This window comes from Manduca sexta, chromosome 12 (assembly GCF_014839805.1).
Source record: "Manduca sexta isolate Smith_Timp_Sample1 chromosome 12, JHU_Msex_v1.0, whole genome shotgun sequence".
Classification (NCBI taxonomy): domain Eukaryota; kingdom Metazoa; phylum Arthropoda; class Insecta; order Lepidoptera; family Sphingidae; genus Manduca; species Manduca sexta.
The window spans coordinates 10,958,745-10,978,734 of NC_051126.1; the positions used below are offsets into that span (position 1 = coordinate 10,958,745).

The 19,990-nt window shown below is 35.8% G+C and overlaps 2 protein-coding genes and 1 long non-coding RNA gene across 3 annotated transcripts; all 3 read right to left on the reverse strand.

Moving 5' to 3' along the window:
• LOC115440738 (facilitated trehalose transporter Tret1) lies at positions 1-7,335 on the reverse strand. Its single transcript, XM_030165164.2, has 8 exons — positions 6,901-7,335; positions 6,449-6,546; positions 5,172-5,306; positions 4,590-4,673; positions 3,270-3,548; positions 2,419-2,539; positions 1,866-2,000; positions 1-1,587 (listed from the first exon to the last, which is right to left on the reverse strand). The coding sequence occupies exons 1-8, from the start codon at positions 6,950-6,952 to the stop codon at positions 1,016-1,018; spliced, it is 1,476 nt and encodes a 491-aa protein (XP_030021024.1). The 5' UTR covers positions 6,953-7,335; the 3' UTR covers positions 1-1,015.
• Positions 7,336-8,296: 961 nt separating this feature from the next.
• Positions 8,297-13,794, reverse strand: LOC119189094 (facilitated trehalose transporter Tret1-like). Its single transcript, XM_037437911.1, has 4 exons — positions 13,673-13,794; positions 13,219-13,339; positions 12,752-12,889; positions 8,297-12,149 (listed from the first exon to the last, which is right to left on the reverse strand). The coding sequence occupies exons 2-4, from the start codon at positions 13,289-13,291 to the stop codon at positions 11,578-11,580; spliced, it is 783 nt and encodes a 260-aa protein (XP_037293808.1). The 5' UTR covers positions 13,292-13,339; positions 13,673-13,794; the 3' UTR covers positions 8,297-11,577.
• Positions 13,795-13,797: 3 nt separating this feature from the next.
• On the reverse strand, positions 13,798-15,396 carry LOC119189095. Its single transcript, XR_005112244.1, has 3 exons — positions 15,367-15,396; positions 14,523-14,606; positions 13,798-13,950 (listed from the first exon to the last, which is right to left on the reverse strand). It is a non-coding gene; the product is annotated as an uncharacterized LOC119189095 (long non-coding RNA).
• Between the last annotated feature and the right edge of the window lie 4,594 nt (positions 15,397-19,990).

Here is a 19,990-nt window from a genome sequence, read left to right on the forward strand (position 1 = left end):
CACCATTAAATCGTTTTTTTAATTACTAATCAACACAATAGGTCATAAGTATATCACGAATACGAATAAACTCTACCATATTATATAATAATAATGACACAGGAAATATTCTGTAATCAAGCCTCGACATTGTCAAAACACAACATCGCTTGAGGCTGTCTTTGGTAACTTAATTGTGACTTGGCACCATAGTCTTTGACCTTAGCCGGTTCCATAAGCAATTAATTAAAAAGAATAGTCTATGGTAATGTAAAACCTTGGAGGTATAGCATAAAATTCCATAATTACAATTTTAGCAAATGGACATCCAACTACCTAAATTTACATTTTTAAGCAATGATCTATATAAATATTTATTTTTAATTCTTTAGTTTATCTAATGATTGTATATCTAAGGACCTTAAAATAAATATTTAACAATGAATATTTACATTCAGTAATTTACACAATCACCTTTAATCACTGTTCCTTGACCAGCCTTAGCTATTTAGACGCAATGGATGAAATTTTTACGGCGCTTCTTTACACGAAGCCTAATTTATTTAACTGTACCTACTAAATGCATCGAACCAGTGGCGTCCCTAGAGACCTTGGCGCCCTCCTTAGAATCCTTAACGCCCTCTCTAGGATCTAGCACCCTGTGCTAGCCTCCCACCCGCCGCTTAAAGGCGATAGGACTGCTGTCTTTACCACATTAATTTACATAAGAAATTAATAAAACAATATTACCTTAAACATTGATTATAATGTTTGTTAAGAAGTAGTCATTTGATGGGCTTAATTATATTTGTTTCATATTTTTTGAAACATTATATTGATCGATGCAAAAAGTATTTACTAACTAACCATTATTAAAACGATTATCCAGAATTACGGCCCATAGAACACATTTCTAAATTATCCACCTACGCGTCATGTACGAAAATTCAACCTTAACATGTGGTCTCACCTCGAACAATGTTATTCATAAAATATCACTGAAAATTCCAAATACGGATGTCTCATAATCCTATAACTACTTTTTATTGTTAGCTATCTCATTCATTTCAATATCAACCTTACCATTTACGTCATAAGATACCTTATTTAAACTTTCATCGGCGTCGTCGTAAATATTGCCTTGCAATTCCACCTGGATTTGCCGTAAACTTTTGCCTTTCGTTTCTGGTACCATAAATGTGGTGAACAACGCTCCGAGTAGAGCTGAAACGGCGAAATATCCAAATACTCCGCTCAAACCAGTCCAGTTCTTCAAAGACTGGTAACCCTTCACCGTGACGAAGTTCATGCACCCCCCAAATATATTGAGGCACGTCATGGCCACAGATTTGACGTTAATAGGAAACAGTTCGGCCGGGATGACGAATAACAACGAATCGAAGCCGATCGTGGCCAACACGTTGCTAACGTTGATTCCTACGAAGGTTATGTATCTGTACGGACTAGTGGATTCGTTCTCGATGCCGACAACTTCTTTGAAATAGAAGTAAACAGCAACAGTCGTGAGGCACAGACACGCTCCGGTGTAGGTTGTGATGAGTATCGGACGACGTCCCACTTTGTCCACCAGGAATGAGGATAGGATACCTAAAAAATATATACAGGTTGATGTACAAGGATTGAAAAAGCCGATCCTAATAGCTTTTTTCCATCCCTCGCGAAAATGGACTAATCTGCACTGCCAAGGGGTATTTATCTCTCTTCAATCAACATTCTATTGGACCCCGCTCCACTTACCATCAAATACAGTAGGGACACTATGCCGTTGACATATAAAAAGATATAACACCGATATTAACTGAACTAACTAATTAATAAAACAAGATTTCTACGTAAGCAATATTCATTAGTAAAATATAACTCACCAGCACAAAATCTCAGGCCACCGAACAATATAAGCGCAGTGGACAATTGAATATCTTTATTACTCTCTTGTATTATGCTACCGAAGTACTGCTGGATAGGAATCGATCCAGACATGATCTGCGTCAATTTCAAACCTAAAAAAAACAAATCCGATAAAAAGTATAACGTTTTCGCACTCAACCAAAATTTTTCATCTCTGCATAATCGGGTAGGAGATGGTAAACTGTTAAATTACTAGTAAAGTCGATAGGTATCAAAACATTGAGGTTGCCAAAAAGACGCTTGCAGTAATTTCAACTGACTTTATCCCACTTCCGTATGGAGTCAGGCAACACATTTCTTCGAGCATAAAATTACAAAAGGGATTAAGATTAGTTTTACGATCCGGCACTTGATGTTTAACTATTGAGGATCTAGGCCCGAGCAAATCGTGTAAAAAACCCACACAAACTTTTTCCAGTCATGAATTTGAACCCAGGCACTGCAGGTCTACGGTCCAGATTCCCTAGCACTAGGCCAAAATGGTAAACAACTATATTATAGCATACTAACCCATTACTATAATAATTGCTTTTTTGTACTGTCTCCCAGTGAACAACTCTTTGGCTGTACCAGACCTGCGCATCTCTTTCTTCACATTTGATTCCATGGAAGTTAACTGTTCCTCTAGCACCTACAACAGATTTATTAGTAAAGCTTGTTGCCAACACAATTAGTGCAATTAAATAAGTAGGCGCTATTGGTGGATTAGATATTGTAAATTGGAATGATGATGTCTTTATAAGTAGCTTTATGGCTATCTCGACGGCGGAGTTGAATTACGTCCGCAGTGACAACGGTCTCAGATTCGAATCCCTGGTCAGGCAAAGTTATAGTAGCTTTTTCTGCTCAATATCTACCCAGAGTTTAGTATTTATGTCCTATATGGAGATAATATCGCCCCATATTTTATGAAATTATGAGACGGAAGACATATGGCGAAAAATGGGTGCCTTGGTTGTACAACTGCCTACTCCTTTAGGTATAAAGCCGTGATGTATGTACCTAGTACATATGTTAATTTAATGGTGACTTCACTTTGCTGCCGGTTGTCAACGTCGTGTGCAAGATAATCGGGATTAAATCGAAATCCCAGGTTATTAACAGCTTGTGGAAGTATTTGTGTACTTTTACACTCGAATAAACTTTATAAATACGATTTCGCAGGACTCGGCAGATGGTATTACTTTGTAATATTAATTAGTATGAGACCAATTCCTATATCCGAATGCAACTACCGCGCGGCAGATTGTCTTTGTCAGTAACGTCTGCCGCGTCCCGCAAAGTCGCACCTTTAAGATACACAGAGAGTGCGTAATCAAAAACGCTAGTCTTCCATTCTATTACAAAAATATCAAAAGCACCTTCGGATCTTTGTATCCGCGTAGCAACAGCAACTCCTTTCTAGCGGCATCCACGTTTCCTTCCTTCAAGCGGTAATAAGGCGTCTCGGGGATCCACCAACACACCGAGAAGTACACGATAGGCAGCACCAACAGCATGTAATTCAAAGTGTTATACTCCACAAACGGTCCAACAGACATCACCACGAAACTACCGAAGTTAAACATGAATCGGTTTGCTACATTTAGCGTCCCTCTGATGTCCTTATCTGCTATTTCAACGAGGTAGATCACTGAGACCTGAAACGGTGATGTGTCAAGCCAATCATGACATGGAAAAGATGTATGAGAGACACTTGAAGCGGTATCTCCTAGCAAAGTTATGTACATGTTAATCCTTAAAAAATATAACTTATGCTTAACAATTGCAATATATTAATATAATAAATTTTGTAGCCAGTGTAACTACTGGGAATAATAAGACTTAAGATCTCATGCCTCAGGATGACGAGCGCAGTAGAATACCAAACAATGCTTTGTAATTTAAGATGTTGGATGGTGTTTCTACTGTTTATGGGCGGTCGTCTTGCTTACCATCTGGCGAACGGCAAGGTCGGCTCGTGATGCAAAGCAATAAAAAAAACAGTATATTACAAATTGTTCATGCTGCCATCCCTCCCCATCCGTTGTTTGACAAAACCATATACAAGTGCTGACTACTCTGGACAAAAATAAAAAGAAAGTGTTGATAATATTAAGCAGAGGTTGGATAGTATCAGCCTAAACCTTTATGTACCATTTTTTTGCGTCACACAGCGTAACATTAAAAAAGCAAGCGTCAGCCTCATAATACAACAGCGAAGGTCAGATATGATGCTGACCGTATCAAAGTTCAATGACGTGTTATTGATATGAAGTGTGACCGTTTTAACTCGTCTCGATATCAATAGATTTTATAATATAGAAAACAATAATAATTGGGTCAGCTGATAGTACATAGTTGCGAGAATTTTAAGATTTTTGGATCAGTCCTTATTTTTTAAGATACAACTGAATGTCAAGACGCGGAAGCAGCTCGTCTGATGTTTAGCGTCGCATCCACAAACGGTACCAACACCATCTGGGTTTTAAATTTCGAAATTTTCGTGATATAACACTGCAATCTGAGCCGTGAGTCAAGTCTCATAAGACCCAATAATTACACTGGCTTCAATGTCCAACCAGTAGCCCTTTAACACGATACTTGCAAATAGCACCTGCCTAGAAGACATTGCGATGGTACCTACCAGTATTCAGTCGGATTCTTAGGTATAGTAAAGTAGTTCTTATTGCGTAACATACCGTCATAAAAACTCCGGTCGAACAGCCCCATATAAATCTAACTATGTATATCATCCAAGCATGGTTGGCGCAGACCAAAATAATCTGAAATGATCATGAAATAAGGTAACACTTCGTAATCAGGTTTATATCTAGACATTTATATGACCTACATATTTATTTATTTAAGACTTTAGAAATCTTGTAAAGGCAGACTCAATTCAATAGGCATTCTCTGCCAGTCAAACTGAATATTATTATCTATTGTCATCGGCGACCATCGATATCGATAATATTATAAATGCAAAGTAACTCTGTCTGTCTGCCTGTCTGTCTATGCTTTTACGACTAAACAATTGAATTGATATTAATAAAATTTTGTGCGGAGTATGCTTAAACCCAAAGAAGGAATTAGGTGTTTGTCACAAAAATATAAAATAAAGTAAGTATTTTACTTGAGCGAATCTGTGTGGTAAAGTTAATAATTTTATATTTTTTACAATTGAATACAATAAACATCAGTACAATTGAAGTATTATAAATAAGTTCTATAAATAAGTGAGTGATTATATCAATTTTGACATGTTTAAAATGATAACTCACTGTCCCGATGGTCATGGGGATTGCGCTGCCGAGTATGGCGACTCGTCTGCCGAACCTGTCCGCGATGTAGCTGGTCGCCAGACTTCCGGCCATGTAGCCAGGTGACGACAGTGCTGCAATCCATGATGTCTCCTCCTGTACATATAATATAATATAATATATGTTTCCTCACGCTTCCGCCCGCATTAAAACGAAATTCACTTCTTTTGGAATAGAGGCGCTATATAATATATTCTGCCCGCGTGAAAATGTTTTCCGGGATGAATATTTTTCCCAGAATAAAAAAGTAGCCTAGTAGGTTCCTATTAGTGGAAAAAAAATCAAATTCAGGTTTAGTAGTTCCCGATATTAGCGCGTACTAGCAAAAATCTCTTCAGCTTTATATTACTACTACTAATTTGCAGAGATTATAGGTCGGCGTATTTTGGTTTCAAATCACAAATTACTGTTCTATACTGAAAAGACTATACGCGAGTTTTGCGATTCAAAACAGTGAACATGTTGTATAAATTTACATCAGAAGTTTGACCCTTGCAAGATAGATCGGTAGAGATTAGACATGCTCACTTAAAGTTACAAGTAACAATTTACCAATGCTCTATCATTATAAAATGAAATAACCTTGTTTTTTCTTTATTCAATGAGTTTACAACAGTAAAATGTATTTAGAAATATAAGTAGTGTTTGGGTTTTCAAATACGGACTACAGTTTCGAAAGAATTAATCTAGGCTAGTTAAGAATATAGATCGATACACTATATTTTGTGGATTGAATCAGTTTTGGTAACTTATTGTTGCACTTATTAAAGTTACTTGGACGTGTTTATTTGTATATTTTTAATAGATGATCCTTATTATATTTCTTTAAACGTATTTTATGTATTATCGTCAATATTGTGTATTTATACATTAATATTATGGCGCAATACATTTGCTTCAGCTCAGGCGACCTCGAAATTATGTATTCGTTTAGTTTTAGCCAGTAAGAAGATATATCAAAATGTGACTAACCTATTGTCACTTTAGTCTCGCTAATCAGAGAACATTGACGTCAAAATTCTTACACAATAATTATAATTATTCATTACTTACTCTTATTTTTTCTCAAGAATTTATAAGATTACATTATTATGTATAGTGATATTTCACTAACATAGTTAATTAAAATAAATACAATTATCTGGTAATTTTAATAAACTAATTTATCAAAACAAAAATTAAAAAATTGTTCATACACTTTTTGCCTTTAAACCCTAAAAAAAAAGAGATCACCTCACTTTTGATATTCCAAAACTGAGTTCGTTGTTAATGAATTTGGGTATCATCGGAGAACACCAGTACACCGCCACACCACATGTGAGAGACGCCAAAGATACTGAAAAAAAAATATCCGCTAAAATTATGTTCTTAGGCAAAATACCATATTATGAGCGGCATTCAGTTTCTACAAGACATGTACTTGTTACACGTTGCCATGGCGACCGCGTACGCAAGACGGACTTGTAAACTCCGAAGAAATCCCCATCAATATTTTATCTCTCATATAATTTCACACAAAGAAAGCGAGGGAAAAGGAGAACTTATTCTAGAATATACGTAGCATTCGGCGTCACATAATTCAAATACTAAAAACAAAAGCAGATATCCATACAACCAGTACTCATTTTTTTTTTAATAATTTAATTGTTCGTATTTCAAATTATATGTACAAAAAAAATAAAACAAATACCGGCCATTAACGCAAAGTACTGCACTTTTCTGTTGTCACTGTTTTCTTCCATTTTAATAGTTTTAAAACACACAATAGAAACGACCACCGCTGTTAATATTGAACACTGTTATCAATATATTATTTGACAAAAATTAGCATTCAACCGCGAATTCTACGCGGCCTTAGTTGAAACACGATTTTTTAATGCGTGCCATGGTATTTTAAACCATATTCGCGGAAAGATAAACTAAATTTAACATTAAACACATGTCCTATCCACTTTTCATCTTTCTGAATTACTTATAATATTATATGCGATGTATTTGTTAAGTATAGGTATATTTTTTTCCTGTTGTGACTTTCTTACAAATAAAATGATAGTATAATATCTAATATTGTAGAGAGCACACTTTTGTTTAGAATAGTAAACTCATTTATTGGGTTTGAAACATTTATCTTATATGTATTTAGATTAACTACTGACGCTTCAAGGTTTGAGACTGTCATCATACTTCATAGATGGATTTTGATAATATCGATTTTTGAAGGTGCTTCTGGGTGAATTTTTTTTTAAGCGGCGTTAGCCTAGTTGTGTATGGAACGAATTGCCGAGGCGAATGTCTGCAGATTCAAATCCCAAGGGCACACACCTCTAATTATTTAAAAAAAAAAATATGTGTGTATTCTTTGTGAAATGTCGCTTGCCTTAACGGAGAAGGAAAACATCGTGAGGAAACCTCCATACCTGAGAAATTCTCTATAGAAATTTTGAGGGTGTGTGGTCTATCAATCCGCACTAGACCAGCGTGATGGACTAAGGCCTAATTCCTCTCAGTAGTATAGGAGGCCCGTGCCCAGCAGTGGGACAGAATAATACAGGGCTGATATTATAATTCTAGGTGAATTTGGAGGGGGGGGGGATCTATAATTATTGCATCACGAGAGCTCAGTATATTTTTTTTCAAACACTTATCACGTTAATCCTTAATTATTTCATAAATTTAAATAGATGTAATCTATAATGTTATAAGTAAGTTTTTGTTAGTTTTACCACCCGCACGAAATTCCTCATGTAGTTACTAGTCGCCGCTTTAACCAATCTAAGGTTACAAAGGTAGAAACATGAAAAATAAAAAGTTAGCAACTCCAAGTAAAAAAATTTAAGTGCATTAGCTTAAGATGCGATTTCAAGTAAAGTGGTGGCCTAATTTAATGGATGTTCGGTTAGACATGGACCCTTGCCTAAGCGCGGGCGGTTGACCAGAGTTTAGATGGAAATTTAGACGTTAGTGTCATTTTTCTTCAAGTATGGCCGCCGCTTAGGTGACAAAAATCTCCCTGATTTTTCCCAATGAGAGAGGCTTTGTACTATATACTGACTACTTTAATACGGGTTTGAAAATAAAAAGCAAAAATCGTTTAAGGCGTATATTATAAATGTAAAAAATCACTTATCCTAAACTTCAAAAGATTGAATACAATTATATTTGACATACTTTGATAAGTACTGAAAATAGATCTGAAGACATTTATAGTTAAAAAAAATCACGTGCAGAATTAATTATTATTAAATAATGTTTTAATTTATGTCAACCCCTTAATTTACGAAACTGGGTTATTATACAATAATAAATTTAAAATATTAATTCAGCAATAGATTCATATTTATACATACATACGTATAAGTCATATATATAAATAAAACTATTATACGTCGTTCACTGTAATTAGGGCTGATTTTCCAATAATTAAATTAAAACTATAAGATAAAATATATTAAAGCCAGATGTTGCCAAAAATACAAAATAATTTGTAACAATAAAACAAATAGTGATGTCATAATGTTCTGCATTGTGATGCTATTTTAAAAAATTGTACATAATTGAAAATTACAATGACAGAATTATTTTAAAATATTCAGTTATGTCCATAGTAAAATTGTTACGGTATTACGTAATATTTTATGTTTTCAAAACATAATAGGAGAACATATATAATAGTATAAGTACTGCCTATTTTATAGGACAATCTTATATAAAATATTATTAAAAATAATAAAAAAAACAAGAAACACAAACCTTTGTTGCTAAAATGTAAAAAGACGACTTAAGCACTGTACGATAAACTAAATCGAGCCACTTCAACCAGAGATTTTTTTTATTATTTCTTTCACGTTTATAATATGGCAGTCTAATTTGGATATGGAATTATTATCAGCCTATATTTTAAAGTACATCTGGACATACGCCTCCTCCGATACGCGCTGTTTCACAAAACTATCATATTTATTTACTTTTCCACCATAGTTTTTATACCGCGCGGAATATTACACTTTAATTTCTTATATCCACTTTTTTCTTATACAAAACGTGTATGTACTTATTAAAACATTATAATTCTCGAAACTTAATTGTGTTTAAACTTAAGATACTTATCGACAGCTCCCAAGTAAACTGTCGTATATGAAAAAAATGAGATTAACACTATCATAGCATTTTGTTATCTATGTACTGTAATATGGACCCTTCAGCTTTCTCTATTTACTAATTCAGTTCCAAATCCACAAAAAAAAAGTTAATAAATGAAGATTTTTTAATGGGTTCGGTTAACAGTAAATAGATAACGAAACGTTAAGAAGTGAAAATCACTATTATTTAGATACGATAGTTTACTTAGGAGCAATTATAATATAAAGGATACAATATTTACGTAATATAAAGAATACAAAATATTTCATCGAAAATATTTGTTACAAGCCTCAATAAGTATCAAGCAATCAAAGCTATTTTCACACACTTTTTTAATCTTTGAGATCCTTGCCAATTGTCAACCAGTTCAAACGATTATCACACTAATATCACCAAAATTTCTTACCATTAATTGCTTGATTTCTTTAAATTTGTGCTGAATTTTTTTTATCAAATGCTTTTTCATGACTAAAATTAAAACCACTCATAAATATGTCACTAATTACCGAATATATCAAACATTCCATTTTCTTTCATTCGTATTGTATTCGGGACTTTAGCAGCGAGCAATCTTTTTTATTTTTTTTGTCATTTTAGATTTGTATTATAATTCTTTAATGATGGTGCAATATTTATTTCTTCCACTGTTAGTAATTTAGGAAATACGGAAGGTAACTTTTTTCTGTATCATAAAAAAACATATCAATTGTAAATAAAGAAGTTACAACAATAGGAAAATAAGTAATATCTAATCAGATACAAACACACTAAATCAGCAACGACATTAATCTTTGGATGTGAAATATGAAAAACAAACAAACACACATCACGCCTTAACTCCAAAGGGCTAGGCAAAGCATCCACTCTTCACCAAGTGTTATGTCCCATGTGATAACAGTCGACCATATCGCCATATCTGGTACAAATCCCAGACTCCGAACTGATAGCGAATAGAACAACCCAAATATCACTACCCAACCCAGGATTCGAACCCAACACCTCAGAATACAGGTGATACCACGCATGCATTACAAATAAACTACCGAAACAGTCTATTATAAAGAATGAACATCACATATACGTCCAAAAATATATATATCTTTAGTACAATCATAATATAAAATTTTAAATTTTAAAACGCCTCTGTCTAATCAAACTGGGTGTTACTCACCCAAATAACATCATCTGCAATACAACAAACTTACTAAGAGGGAATTGTAATGGCGGATACAAACCAAGCGACCGAGCGCAAACGAACGTGAGCAAACCGCGTGCCCCAGCCACTCTATCGGCGAATCGTTAACATGCGCTCGTTCGCCTGTTCTGTACCCGCTATTACACATCGTAGAATATATCACCTACAGCCGTTTTCAATCAATAATCCTAATCTCAATCTTCAATCCGATATCGAAAATGAACCAATCAAAATAACTCATTTGTCAGCATGTCAAAAAAAACATGTTCTGATTGGTCCATTTTGAGATAGATCGAAAAATCGATTGGGATCGTTTATTGAAAATGGCGGTAAATAGACTTCGATGGCCGACTATTTAAAATTGTGATGTATTATTTAATCATAATTTCAGTCATAATTTTATTATTATACTAATCTATATATTTAAAGCACTTATGAGCATAATTTAGAAGTACATACAATCCACAAATCCGTAAAGTCATCTTAACCAAAATCTCTATAAATGTTATAACATACGTGTAAAAACAAAATAGTCAGTTATAAGCACTTTGCTTCAAATATATTTGCGTAAATTACATAACGTTATACCTAAGGGTCTACACACAGACATTTTTAAACAATCTCTGGAAACGCTTTAATTATTATTGGATTTTATACTATCAAAAGTGATTTTTCGCAAAACAACACACACAAAATATGTAAAAAACTGTATATTTTAACATTTTTAGATTTCAAACACACTAATAGATATTCCTAATTTGTGTAGACCAAAGCGCTCACTGAACGAGTAAACTCGCTCGCGGAAATCTTAGGCAACTAGTAATTGTCAGTCAATTGTGTACTTAAAAAATAATTACTATAGAGATCACGTTCGTTTAACAGTCGTTGAACGAGCGTTTCAATGACGTATAAGGAGACGCAGAAAGCCTTTGCTACCCAATCGAGACAATTTTATAACGAATAAAATATAAAGATATTAATCGTAAATATAAACTATAAACACGTACAAAATGCGACTTAACCTATATCACATCATTTTTTAACTTCGATGTTCATGTTCACCTCCTCTAAAGGTACTTCTTCGTTAACCTGACAGTTAACAGCGTCTTGGTTTAACTTAACCGCAGTATAATCACCTTCCAACATTAACTGTATCTCCCTCAAATTCTTACCTTTAGTTTCCGGCACAACAAAGTAAGTAAAGAAACCGCCTACGATACCAACAGTGCCAAATATCCAGAAAACAGCGGTCAAACCAACCAGATCTTTCACATTCTGGTAGCATTTCGCTACTAGGAACCCTAGCACGCCGCCGAACACGTTAAGGGACGTCATAGCGACCGCTTTCACGTTCAAAGGGAATATTTCAGCTGGTATTACTGACACTAATGAGTTAAAGCCTATCGTCGAGACAATGTTCGCTATTAATATAGCAAGAAATGGTATGAAGCCGAAAATGGCCAAGAAATCATGGTTGACACGTATGACGTCTTGGAGGAAGAAATAAGCGCCGACGACGACGAGTGACAACCCTGTGACGAAGTAAGAGTAGATGAGGAGCGGCCGACGGCCAACCCTGTCCACTAGCATCGTAGACATTATACCTGGAAATGAGACATAATATTAGTGACTATGTTTCTCTAGTATAGTAACAGGAAGGAATAGGGAAGTAACTGATAGTGTGACTATTATGCCATCAATTAAATTATTTAAAGCTTGACAATACAGAAATTATTTTTTAGATGAAATAAGTTTTAATCAATAATTTTAGGGTAATTTTGCTATTGCATTAGTAAATAAAAAACATACTTATCTTCATGAAAAGCATGCATTTATGAAACGAAGGTAAAGAAGAGTATGTGGTTTCATTTATAAAATGTCACAATGACCCTGTATACATTAAAATACATCTTGTTTACCTACGAGATCAATGGGACGGGTTCTAGGTATACTAGTATAAATGGGTAAGTAAATTTGTCATGGTTCAACAGAAATCTTTGTAATGTTATACCTCAGTATTACAAGATTTCACAAATTTCGGTTGAACTACGATTTTACAAAGTTTAGAATGTTAAAATCGCTCTCCTGTCAAGTTGTGTTTTTGCACTTGTACTATACACATATACATATATTGTACTACACATACTATAGTATACGTAGAACCCGTCGAATACAACTTTAACGAGATTAGTTGAAAATTTCTTACCGACAACAAAAGTGACCGCTCCGAACACGAGGAGCACCGTCCTTTCATGATATTTCGGTATGTTACTCTCCCTGCATATGGGGCCCAGGTACTCCTTGATGGTCACGCTGCCTGTCAGTATCTGAGTAGCTTTCAACCCTGGAATAGTTATACAAGATATGAAGAACAGTCAGGGCTGTACCCAGGGGAGACAGGGGAGGATTCCTGTTCCCCTGGTTATCCGTGGAATAAAAGTTAGGATTTGCCCCTGCCCTGAGCCATAAGCGAGGTTTAGTCATGGGTATCTTACTGCCAATTATATGCAAGTATTGAACATGGCAGGGTAAATCATGCTTAATAATGACCTATTAGAACCGGGAGAGTCATATGGCGGAGTGCAATGACAGTCGCGTCGCTTGACCTCAGGCGAGCGGCTAGCTTCTCTCGTTTTAAGTTTTATAATATACTATACCACTAGCCAAACTCACCTGCTGATATGATCAGAGCCTTCCTATACTGCCGGCCAGTGAACAATTCCTTCGTCGAACTAGATCGCTCCATTTCTTTGTTCACGTCTGCTTGCTTCGAACTTAAAAGGTTGTCTAACTCCTGTAACACATTAAAAATGATTACTTATACATATAAGCATAAATTGGTGAAGTATTTGCAAAAATATTTTCTTTGTGCTGACGTATGTTGTGCTACGATATACTATAGGACAGGGATGGCGAACCAATGGCACATAAAATAGTTTTATTATTTTGGATCAAAATAAGAAGTCAACAGAAAAGGGGTGCCCGAATATTTAAAGCACTGAAGTGCACGATGCAAACATATTATTTTTTCATAAATACGTTAACCGATAAACGTTCTCCACCCTGGCCTAGAACCTGTGCTAAATTCAATTTTCGCTGTGCGTCGTATGTTAGTCAATCATATTACCTTTTCGTCCTTACAGCATTTCAATTTGACAAGCTGCCTTCGAGCGGCGTCCACCTTGCCCTCCTTGAGGTGGAAGTACGGCGACTCTGGGATCCACCAACAAGCGGCGAAATAGACGAATGGAAGGGAAGCATCAAGTAGTTGATAGTCTCGTATGATACAAAAGGCCCGATGCACATTATCAATAAGTTGCCTAAATGGAACGTAAACCTTGTGCACAAGGATAATGTTCCTCTGATTTCTGTATCTGCTATTTCGGCTAGGTAAATTCCGATGACCTGTAATAATAATATCAGCCCTGTATTATGTACTGTCCCACTGTTGGGTATGTGTACTATTGAGAGAGATTAGTCCTTAGTCCACCACGCTGGCCTAGTGCGGATTAGTAGACTTTACACATCCTCGAAATTCCTATAGAGAACTTCTCAGGTGTGCAGGTTTCCTCACGATGTTTTCCTTCACTGTTAGAGCAAGCGATAATTTTTAGAAAACTCAGAGGTGTGTGCCCTTGGGATTTGAACCTGCGGACATTCGTCTCGGCACTCCGTTCCCCACCCAACTAGGCTATCACCTGTAAATTGATGATGAATTTTGGTTTTGGATTACAATTTTTCGATTAAGAAATGCCAATCAATAAATCGTTTTGGAAAAACATTATGATCTAATGGCAGGATATGAGCTGTACACTTGAACCTGAAATTGGTGGTGACACTACTGGCCCGAACTGGATCATCCAGATGAGGATGACTTCAAAGCAGCGAATGATCGTAAAAGCTAAACCTATAGTTTCTACAACCTAAAATTCATTGACTTTCCACAAAATCGTTATAAATAATTAAAATAAACTTACAGTTGACAACATGCCCGTGCCGAAGCTCCACAGTAACGTCATGATGCCCAGCAACCACGCATTTTTCGCGAATGCTACTATTAGCTCAAACAGAAAAGAATAACATGACACGACGAGCATGCCAGCCCTCTCATAATTTGCACCACAAGTAAACAGTAGCAACACGACATAGGACACACATCACGCTTTTATCCCTGAAGAGATAGACAGAGACGTAACCAGGACTATTTTTTACACTGTCCGTCCCATCATGTAAGGGAGGCGGTATTGCAGACTCCGTGTTTACCCGACGAAGGATTCGAACCTGGGTTTTTGACCCATTTACCAGCGGAATGTTTGCCGGCAAACGGTAGCTACATGACAGTTACATGACATTACGCGTGTCACGGGAATGTAACCTTATTATTTACTACATAATAAGGTTATTTTTCTGTGACACGCGTAATGTCATGTAACTGTCATAGCTGTCATGTTTGCCGGCAAACATTCCGATGATTAATGGGTTAAAGCGGTGGTTATTTCATGCATACAATACAACTATGCCATCGAGGCAAACCGCAATATAACAACGCCATCGAGGGAGTCGCATACAACCTAATTATTTAAACACATGCATATCGCCACCCTTAGCGAAGATAAATTAACATATGACATTAGTAATTTACAGTAATTACACTATCTACAAGCAGTGGCGGATTGAGGATTTGACCTGGGGGCCTTAGTCCCTAGCTATAGTTTCCCTACCCTAGACGTACCAATCGCTGTAGGGTCCCTACTACACTAGTCCCAATTTGATACTTCTCCACGTTGTTCCACCGTCCTTTTCGACTATAATGGAACTTACCATTCCTATAGCGATAGGTATCGCGCTCCCCTAATATGGTGGCGCGCCTTCCTAGGTTGTCCGACGTGAATCGTGTCGCAAAACTGCCCAATATGAACCCGATGGGTTTCATGCTGAGCATCCATGATATCCCGTTCTGCAATAATAATAAAACCTTATTAATATCATACGAAAGTTTGTGAACATGTTTGGGTATTTTCTTGTATTTTTTTTTTATATTAATTAACCTCATATACAAAATTAGCTCCTCAAAAGGAAATTTAGGTTTTTTCTATAGTTAGGAATGAATAACACGACGATACGTTACTGTGATATTTTTGTATATTTATTGTCATTAAAACCATATATAGGCTGTATGATACAGAATACCTTAGCCTTCCTTAAAGAATAAAATGTCGCAAAACGAATTTTGATTCAAATACATACTACATACTTTTTTCTCTTCCTAATTGCTAATTTTACATCTGAAATTGGTTTTGTTGTAAATGAAAACAAAAACTCAATTAGTTCCGGTTATCCCCAAGCTAAACCCTGTTCGAGCTATGTTTAAAATGTGTCCTGCCACAAATTTTTAAACAATCAAATGGTTTCCGTCATCACTTTCGGTGCCGCACTAGTGTTATTTAAGCTCTTTGTTCTCAGCACTACGCATGACTATAAATTATCCATTCCTTATCCGGTTCGGGGAATACCCTGCAACTATCACGCACATAGTTCTACTTCCGTTTATTCGATAATTTTTTAACAGCAAATATTATTTGCGATGGGTTCAATGTAGCAATTGATATTGGACAGGATTTTGCAGATAGGAACGCCTCTACAGCATATTTTTAATTATTCTTTATTTTAGATTCACTTGAAATAGCAAGAGATTGACTGATTATAATTATTTTTAAAACCGTACGAAGGGACTAGGAAGCCGCTCAATAAACCTCTGAGAACTAGCTCAGCTTATGTTCATATAATAGCATATAGAACTATGCTGTACTCATGCCAAATATAATAATCATTGCATAGAACTGGATTGAACTTAGTATTCCGGCTTAGTTTAGGTCTCATAATGCTTAATTAAATACAGGCTACAATGTCTATCAAAACGCAAGATAACGTTACTTGCGTAGCTTGACAGCTCTACTAACTACTGGACACCCAAACACACAACACTCACAAACTGGATATCTAACCAAGGGCTTAGTCAGCGTTTCCCCATATTTCGGGGAAAGGAGGGAAAGAAACTTATTTTTTTTTTATATTTATAATCCCAATAATTATTTAATACAAATACGAGTACATACAAAATATATACTTGCATGGAATCCAGGCAAGAGGAGCATCCCCTCTGCCCCCACCTACCTACACCTTTTTACCTAACAGCTGTAATATTATAAGATTCAATAAAATTTTACTGCCATACATAATACATAATTGGCTTTTCGCATACTCACATCTGTGATATCTACACTGGTCTCGTTGTCGTGAAACTTGCTCAGCACCGGAGTGGGCCACGCTGACAACATGCCCAAACACACGAACGCTAGTGACACTACAAATAAATACCTTTTTACACGTCTGCACGAAATTATAGTATATTTTATTAATTATATTGTATTTTTAAGTAGCTACATAATATATTCAAGTATGGAGAATGTTATGATTGTAACATTATTTGTGTAAGTCACTTATGAATAAATTACTAATAACTTCGTAAGCTAATTATAATAACGTATACCTAAGTAGTGAAATAAAAAAGTATATTACTGTAACCATCTTTAAAGATATGCAGGCATTAGATACCTACATATTTTCATTAGTCAATTGTTCGTTAGTAAACTTAAGTAAAAGTTACAAATGTAATGTGATAATTTAGTTCAGAATCTTTATACTAAAAAGACACTCACCACATAACGTCACTAAGTACTGAACTTGTCGGCTTTTCTCCATTATCTGAAACCATTTCGTTGTATATTATATAAAATACAGTGGTAAAAAATACATTCTTGCTGTACACACATTAAGGTTAATTCCAAATCCCAATAAGCGTTGCCAGCCGTCCCGTATTTACCGAGACGTCCCGTATTTTAGGCACATTTTAAAACGTCCTGACGGGACAGACTGTCCCGTAAATCGATCTACGATTGACAAGTACTCCCGCACGCAACGCTCGCATTTTCGCATACATATCAATACGACTCGGTTTTTTATAAATTTTATAAAATGCGAGTTGATACCTGTTTTGGGGCATTCCACGTGAAGCGGGCACGAAAAAAAACTCGATGTCTCAGATTTTCGTAATATTTGATTATGTTATACCTGTATATGTCCTCGATCCAGATACAAAATATTATTATGCACCGTCAGTAATATAAATATATTTTTTTATATTATAATCAGATGTAATTGAATCGTTAGAGCGATGCAAAACATGATAAAATACTCTGATCGAAAGTATTTAGTTTAATTGAAAGTTTTTACTACTTCGCTCTGTCTGGCGACCGCCGCGCTTCGGCACTGTAATCGGTCTAGCTCCTAAACTACTTCTCAGCCCATTATGAAACTTCGCAGGGATTATCTATACAATAATAGCTATTTTTAGAAAAAAAATAAAAAATATATAAATATGCCAACTTTGTGAAATTCAAGTTTGAAAGGTTCGCAGGTTCCCCTCGGTGGTGACTGCAGGACCACCACCAAAAAAAAATTTTTGTATTTCACACCGAATGCACGCCCATGCACGGGGGACATTTGTCGCGGTCCTAGGCACATAGTCAAGTGTGTATAAGGTGCGTTCGGCTAATTTCGGGCGGTTTTTCGGTGTGTTGCGAGGAGCCTCGAAAATATTTCTTTATTCATAAAATTTTAAGCGGTACCGGCATTTTAAACATGAAACTGATCATTATTAATGCTACTTTATGTGATAATTTAATCATCTTCTAATTCTCTCTGTGTAAGCTTAAAATAGATGAAATCCACCTTTTTTGTTTGACTGCACACAGCGCACCTATTTATTGTCGATGCATCAACTGAGAAACAGCATAGCAGCCTATGTAGCCTAAACTAAAAAATAACCATAGATTCGTGGTAGTTTTTCGTTATACGATCTTAACCCGTATCCGATCTTACCCGAACGCACCGCTATACCTCATGGTTGCCAATTGCCATTGAGGCTTATAAAGACTCTCAAACAGTTGCTAGCCTTCTCCCCTCCTCCTATCCTAAGAGGTTTCCTTATCCTTGCCCCATACTTCCTTCCCAGCTATCCCCTCCCAACTTTCATCCAGGACCCTGCAGTTACTAAGTCGGGGGATTCCAGTACCCCATTCGCGGATTTCTCCCGGTGTTGACAGCGGGATTCGATAAAAAACAAAAAATTGTATTTGGTCGGCTTATAGAATGGCATTTACTCAGAAGTTATAAAAGACGCCGTTAATGCCTAAACAATGAATACCCTTGTTAATATCACTTTCGTGACTGCACTACCCTTCAGTCAATGCGATAATAAATGCCATTAGTTAGTGAGCTCCAACTGCCAGCATTGCGAAAGATTTTAAGGAAATTATTTATTTAATGTAAATATTAATACATTCATATTATTATCGATGCTAGTCAAAGGTACATATAAATATATTTTATGAAATTTATTGTCTACTTAATAATATTATATGAAACTGAATATGTAATACATATCTATGTAATATAGCTTCCGCTGAACCGTTCATATTTCATTTTAATTTTTAATTCTACATTTAAAACGTACGTCGCGATAAATAAATTATTTCAATAGAGTCGATATTGCATGGGTTCGGATAACCGCTTTATACGGATAATCAAAGTCTTTACTTTTATATATGTACTAATATACATACATATATAATATGAAGACTGCTTCGGTGGCGTAGTTGTACTGCACGCGCGGTACGGCAGCGCTCTGAGGTCCTGGGTTCGAATCCCGGGTCGGGCAAAGTGATAATTGGGTTTTTCTGCTCAATATCAGCCCGGAATCTGGAATTTGTGTCCGATATGGCGATAGGCTCGCCCCCTATCACATCCTGAGACGGAACACACTCGGCGAAAAGTGGGTGCCCTGGTTGCACTTCTGCATACTTCGGGGATGAAATGTGTGATGGTGTGTGTGTGTGTGTATATATAATATGAATCTCATTTAAGACAGTGGGTTAGGAAATGCAGGTCAGATAGCATAAGGAATAACATATAAATATTTTATGTGCACGAGTCCTTCATTTTGGTCTGTCGAAGCAAAGCTAGTTAAGTCGTTCCGTAAAATAAAATTTTCATGACGTTTGTATTTGATATACATAAAACATACTTTAAATAAATCAACAGGATGTTACAACTCGAATGCACATATTAAATCTTCATTACAGCTACACAGCTACAGCTGTTATCAACTGTGTGGTTTGCATCAAAATGTATAGCAAATAACAAAATAATATTACTTACTTCAATATTTTAATGACATTTCAATTAAGTATTACTTATTTATGCAGGACTATTTTAATTCCGGCATGGCAGACTCACTGCGATGCGCTTAATTGAAGTCGGACCCAATGAATATTACTAGCTAATTATATTTTTTGATGACCTCAAGAATTAAGCAGCTCTGTTT